A 6,727-nucleotide genomic window follows, 5' to 3' on the forward strand; every position below is an offset into this window, starting at 1 on the left:
GTTGTAATGTGACAAAATATGGAAAAGTTCAAGGGGTATGAATACTTTTGCAAACTACTGATATGTATAAAGACTGCAAAGGCTGAAAAATCTTGAAGTCTGTATGAAATTGGAGGTAGTTTGAGGATTAAATTTTTTATGCTTTTTAAACTCAAAAAAGGGGGTCGTATTATACATGAGATCATATTATACATGAATAAATATGGTACCTAATAAACAAAACAAAAATACGTCAATCTAAAACAACATAAACATTATCTGGATAAGCATTTAAACCTCCATCTAACAAAATGTAATGGCATCAATAATTTCTATAAACTGATTGTTATTCCTTTTTTTTAAGTGCACGTTGTGATTATTGCAGCAATGCTTCGTAGAGCTGTTTGTTTACCTTTGGATGTAACCAGCTGCTCGAGTCTCCTTTATTTTCTGCTGCTTCTCCACAGTGATTTTGTTTTAAAACGATAAAACGATTTTGTCATGCTTACATCTTTAGAGGTAACAGTTTCCTTGCATGTTCCATAGAATATTGCACTTTGTTTCAGGTCTGATCTCTTGTAGCCAAACCACTTATTGAAGTGGCTTGTTTTTTTTAGCTGTTGTATTGTCAGCGGAGGCAAATATTCTTGCCTCAGACATGTTGGAGTGCTCTAAGGAATGTGAATTCATCGGGCTGTTATAATATTTATTGAATGTTACAGCCATTGCTGAGTCGTTATGCTGTAGAAAAACAGGAAAAACCCTGAAAGAAATGACACATACAAGATAGATTCTGATTGCTTGATTTGTGGTTAAGGTGCCATTTCACAAGCATGCATTCCCATAAGCATCCCAAAGTGCAYTGTATTGTTTCAAGTGGATTTAAAAAAAAATGTTGATTGTTCACTGTGCCTTGTGTTTTCACAAATTGAGGAATGAAGCTGTTTGCAGATCCTGTGTAACTTCTTGTCGGCAAACATAGCACAGGATGAGCAGCATTTTTGGCTGAACAGTAACAGTAATTGTCTACCACAACAGTGTTATGTGAGTGTGTGTAATTATTAAAATTTTAAAGCCACAAAAATGTTAGGGTTATTTTTACAGAGGATGTGTTTCACTAATGTTCACTCACTTATCAGCTGACAAAGGAAAAAAGTGCAACCAAAAATAAGCAAAAAAATAAAAAATAAAGTCCACCAGTGTCACAAGAAAATACCACATCTATGACATGTATGTATTTTACAGAACCAGTGCTTGTGATTACACAATTATAAACATGCATGCCCCTGTGTTAACCACAGGCTCCTGGATTGCAGTTTTTGCGATGCCACAGCAAAAAGTATGAACGAGCTCCAGGATAGATGTGAGAACTCTGCGGCAGGAATGAAGACTGGTTTTGAAACATTGATTGACAGCAGATGAGGCTATAAATACACGCAACCCTGCATCAGCTCGGCAGAGTGCGGCTGGCGTTCAGTCATTAACCTGCAAATCTGAATACAGAAGTAGTGCAGAGTTTGTTCCATGATGTGTTGCAAGCCTTGTGCCACCTCTGCCTTCAGTCGTCACTGTTGTTTTGGTTCTTTATGTCTACTTGCAGATTTTGCGTGTAGTTTTTATTTCCCCAGCTCTTAATTAGCACTCCTGGAACTAGTTCAGTTTATTGACAAAAATGTATTTCAACCAAACTGACAAGTAGAGAACTTAACACATTAGGTGATGAAAATGCTTGTGGTTATTATTCCAACAAACTGTGCTCCAGGCTTGACATGTACATACAGATCATACAATGTTATGTGGGTGTGGATGTCTGTAATGAAAATACCTGGTTGTGTTAACAGTTTTTGAATTCAAGATTACCTGAACTTCAAAGTGTTAAACACTCTGTTCAACACTTTTAGTGAGTTTTGTGTGTATGTGTGAGTTTTAATTTCCTTTTTAGGCTTGTTGCTTGTTCATAGTCACTATCAGGAAAAGGCCAATTAATGCAAATTAAAATGATTTTTAAAATACTCCGCTTCAAACCTAACAATCAGTGTGCTCGGAGCACAATAGACTCGCTTTAAAATTCAAATAACTGATCCCCACAAAGCATTAAAAGACATGAATATAACTAACTATTCACAGACAGTCCTATTTACGGTTTGGAGTGTAATTAGTGATTGAGAGTTAACATGAACAGTCGAGGTTGCAAAGACCACGGGGGCTAGATAAATGCCTTTGGTCTTGGTGTGCTGTTTTTCCGTGCAGCTATAGCAGCACAAATTAATGAAAGAGTCATTAGAAGAAAAAAATGCCTGAGTTCTCACCACAGAAGTAAGAATCAGAAGTTAACATCTAATTAACATCTAATCAGAGCTCGTAATTTAGGAAGGAATTCTTGTGGACAGAATAAAAAAAACAATTTGCATTGTTTTAATTGAGATTTTTCTAAACGTGCAGCAGACTGGGCTGCTGCATTAAAAAATAAACGTTGTTATTCACCATCTTTCGTCTACCATCTATGTCGCAGTTTGTTGCAACGTGACTATTATCTGTCCCTTCGTCTGCCACACGCGTCTCTCCCTCTCTGTCCATGTTGCTGCCTTGCGTTACCCTTCCTGTCTCCCGGGAAGCTCGGGTGGGCATGGAGCGGCAAAGCGCACAATCACTGTTGCTCAATAGAGGAAGACTCGAGGTAAAACAAGACAGGAAGGGTTGCCTGGAGGAGTATAAAAAAATAAAAGTGCTGCAAAGAAAGGATGCAGAAACGAAGAGAAACAGATGTCAAGGTAGACAGGGTGTAGAGGGAAAAAGTCAAGCTGCAAGGAGCAAGAAAAAGAAGTCAGAGGAGTTGAAGGAAGAGGAGGAGGGAGTGTTCTAGGCTTGTGTTCCAGTTAATTACCACCGAAGGCCCTGGGGCTGCAGTTAGACATATTTTCTTCACCAACGATTTTTTTTATTACAAACATTAATTAATTCAGAGCCTTGTCATCTCGTCTTACATAGATGGGCCCTTCGACCCCTTTTCTTATGCCTCACTTGCACTGCTGGCAGACACACTGTGGGCTGTCACATGGGCAAAGGAGAAAATAGGAGGTTTTAAATGCTAAGATTTATGGCAGTATTACTGTCTGGGGAGACAAAAAAGGTGGACTAAATATGTCTTTGTGTTTTTTTTAAATTTATTGGGGTTTTGTTGCACCTGGGCTACACAGGCGTGAAGAGTTAAAAATGACGCTAAACGTCAGCTGCATTGTGTTAATGTGTACACCGTGTACGTTTAGTCTCGTAGTTATGTCTGCGGTGCCTTCAGAATAATCACACCCTTTCATTTTATGTATGCCTCTCCATCTGCCTGTCACCACTCAATTATCTAACTATTCTTTGCCCACCCCCCTTTTCACAAGCCTTTTTTATTTATTTTCTTTACTTCTTTCTTCACCTCTCTGCTGTCTTCTTTCTAAGTGCCGCCACCAGGGAACCGGCAACCCGTTTGTCTGGGAGTTTATCATAAATTAAAGATTGCATTGTTACCAACCAATCCKCTTACTGTAAGATGTTTGGGGAGGCATGCATGCTGCCTTGAACCCTGAAAGAAGTCAGACAGGGTGGGAAGAAAAAAAAACATACATCTTGCTCATTTTTAAAAAAAGATTTCCTAGGTGTCAGTGTTGCCCCCTCATCAATCTTTGAATAGTTTCTCATATTGAGTTAACCTTGCTTTGGCTCTTGATGAGGATGAAATGCAGCCGAATATATTTTAGACCCTTGAATAATGCATGCGGCGGGGCTTGATTCATCTCGGCAAGTGCAAGTGATGTTGCCCACTTTCCTTCGCTGTTTAAGTGTCCGGTAATTTACATGAAGCACGTCTCAGCTTGTTCACACGGTTTTCAGCTCGGGGCGTGGTGGTGAATCAGGAGGCTCGCCAAGGAATCATGAACTTGAAGCACGCTAAAATTTCTTCATAACCTTTTGTCACGTTTCATTTCCCTCCTCGCTGCCAAACTCCTCTGGATAGTTCCAATCAGAAGAAGCTGCTTTTGAAAACGAAGTGCATACTAAGTAGCAGAAAAAGGCTCACGTCTCACAGCGTTAGTAAAAAACGTTAACGCCATTTGGCGCCATGCTTTGCTTTATTTAATGTCACGACTAATGATTCAAGCTCACGTCATTTTCTTTTTGCCTTTTACTACTCTCTAAGTATGCGTACCAATGAGCTGAGCAAAGTCGGTGTAGCTTGTTGCTAAAGCTACAGTTCTATCAAAATGTCTTCAGCTTGAATTTTGACACAGATGGCAGGCAATTGCAGCAGAATAAACTTCCACAAACAAACACAAACTTTGACAGAGAAGATTCACAGATAATTAGGTACAGTTTTTGAGGGGCTGAAGTACAGGAAGTGCACAGAAAAAGTTTTGTGCATGTTTTCTTGGCAAAATTGCCTTTACATTGAAGAAAACTTTATTAATCTCTGAGGAAAATATATTTTGTTGTCACATATATTGTTGGAAAACTACTTCTGCTGCTAATGCCAATAACTAAAATAGCCAATAAAGATTAGTTGTGGCCAAGAATGACATGTTTTATTCGTCTTTGTTATAGTAGAGTTAAAGAAAAAGCTTTAGAAGGTCAACAGTAATGATTTATTTAAGGTATTGTTCTTTCCCATTCCTAAAGAAAGCAATCATTACTATTTGGCAAAAGCCAAGGACTTTGAAGTAAACACCTTCATAATGAGTGACCTCATATGAAAATATACCTTTTGATCAGTGCTTTCTTTGAATCATTTCTCTGTTGCGCTCTGTTTTCAGGCATCGACCCCTTATAGTCTGGAGTCAGAGTCTCTGAGAATGGACTGCATCATGTCAGGAGGGGCATCCCCGACTCTGGCCATCGGTGCAGCAAATAACAAGGTAAGAAACACACTCAGAAAGTCAGGAAGGGTTTGGTTTTGTCAGTGCAAAAAAAAAGACAGAATCTACCAAATGTGAAAAAAAGAACACCACAAAGGTCCTATAGAGTCACCCTGCAGGTACAAAAGAATGGATTCTACCTAATGTGCGCTACCTGTTGATTACTTAAGAATCAGTTGAGAGTCAAAACTAAAATAATCATATGTGAACAAAAAAAGCAACGTATTTGGCAARACAATCATTGAGGAACTATGAAACTATTTACCCTATTATACATTTGAACTGATGGTTGAAAATAGGCTGGATCATTTAGGAGAAGGAGAACGACAGCTGTCATGATTAGAGTGCAGTTTTTGTGTTTGCCTCCCAACTCAGTGAAACAGGGAGGGTCTAAGAGGACAGCATCACTGAAAAGAATGAGCAAGTGGTTGTGGAGGTAAATACATGTGGTTTGTGAATCACTGCGGTTGATGCTGACATGCTTAGATTGGTTCGCTTGTGGTTATTTAAGGAAAATAATTAACCTGGCTAATAACCAATAATAATAAAGGGTTTGCAGATAATTGTGATGTTTCAAAAGAAATACTGTGTCACTTTTAAAAGGCATTTAACATGAATGGACAAATTGTTGATTTTTGTTAAAATAATAAGAATGCAGTGGCCAAATGTCACAATATGTGCAGCTTTTAGAAACTTCTGTATATTATATATAATAAAAACATTGTTTCTGAAAAAAAATAAGCAGAAGGACTCTGTTTTATTCCACCATCATTGTCTCAGGCTGCCGTTTTTATTTTAACCTTCAACATTTGAATTATACAGTAAAAGTGAGCGTCAATAAATATGAGGGTCAGAGATCAAATGCCGACTGGGACCTCTAAATGCCTTTCTGAACACACACACACTCCCATACAGAAACACGCCGAGTGATGGAGTGTGTTTGGTGAACCCGTTTACTGACCCCGACCAAAGAGAGGATTTGTCTCACAGCAGCTTCGCACAACTCTGTGAATTTCATTTGAAGGATTTGACAGCTTTGTATGGTTTTCCACTCTGATCTCTTTTCAAAGTTTTCMGAATCTGCCAACATAAAACACTTAAAATATAGTTGCAAACATTTAGAATTTTTAATTTTTTAATTTTATTACCACACACTCACTTGGGTTTCATTAGTGGTCAGTGTATGTTTTGGTCATTGGATTTTCATTTTATAAACGGGTATTAAAACACAAGAAACGAGTGGCTATTAGATTTTTGTTTTAAAACACTAAAATCAAAATTAAAATACAAAGCGTTTCTCATTCTTAGTGTCAAAAAGGGATGAACAAAATTCTTAAAATGACTTCATTTTCTGTTTCAGATAGCAAAAAAGAAAATTACTTCAAAACAGAAATTAAAAAGGGCTAATTTTTTTATCTTACCACTATCTATTCCCCCAAAAGAAGGGGCGTTCACTTGGCAGCTCTGCATAATAAAACACAAATTTCTGTGAATAAAAGGCTGAAACACAGACATGTATGTCCATAAATAAGTTGAATGATGACTGTCACTCTGTGACCAAAGGCTTTGCAGAGGTACTTCGTGTGGCTTTTGGCCAAATAAATCTCTTTTACTGAATACATGTCAGCTACTGCCTCCACTTCACCTCCATTTCTCCCAATAAAAAGCAAAATATGATGACTTTTATTCTATTAGTGCGTTGTACAGTTGTTCTGTAAGCAGAAAGTTTTTTTTTTCACTCCTGAGTTTTGACAAAATCGGTGCTTTTTTCTGTCAGTTCGCATCCTCGGAGTATTCCTTTACGTGAGGGGTGGGCGATACTACGACTTTGATATCAATCTGTTACCAAA

General features: G+C 38.0%; 1 protein-coding gene across 2 annotated transcripts in view; it reads left to right on the forward strand.

The window, feature by feature from the left end:
- The window catches only part of LOC106524176 (forkhead box protein J3), a 67,621-nt gene that overhangs the window by 41,696 nt on the left and 19,198 nt on the right, over positions 1-6,727 (forward strand). For both annotated transcript variants that reach the window (XM_014017882.1, XM_014017881.1), the window contains one exon: positions 4,776-4,877. In XM_014017882.1, the coding sequence (XP_013873336.1) occupies positions 4,776-4,877 (102 nt within the window). The remainder of the gene's footprint in view (positions 1-4,775; positions 4,878-6,727) is intronic.

The sequence above is a fragment of the Austrofundulus limnaeus genome, unplaced genomic scaffold (assembly GCF_001266775.1).
Source record: "Austrofundulus limnaeus strain Quisiro unplaced genomic scaffold, Austrofundulus_limnaeus-1.0 Scaffold178, whole genome shotgun sequence".
NCBI classification, from domain to species: domain Eukaryota; kingdom Metazoa; phylum Chordata; class Actinopteri; order Cyprinodontiformes; family Rivulidae; genus Austrofundulus; species Austrofundulus limnaeus.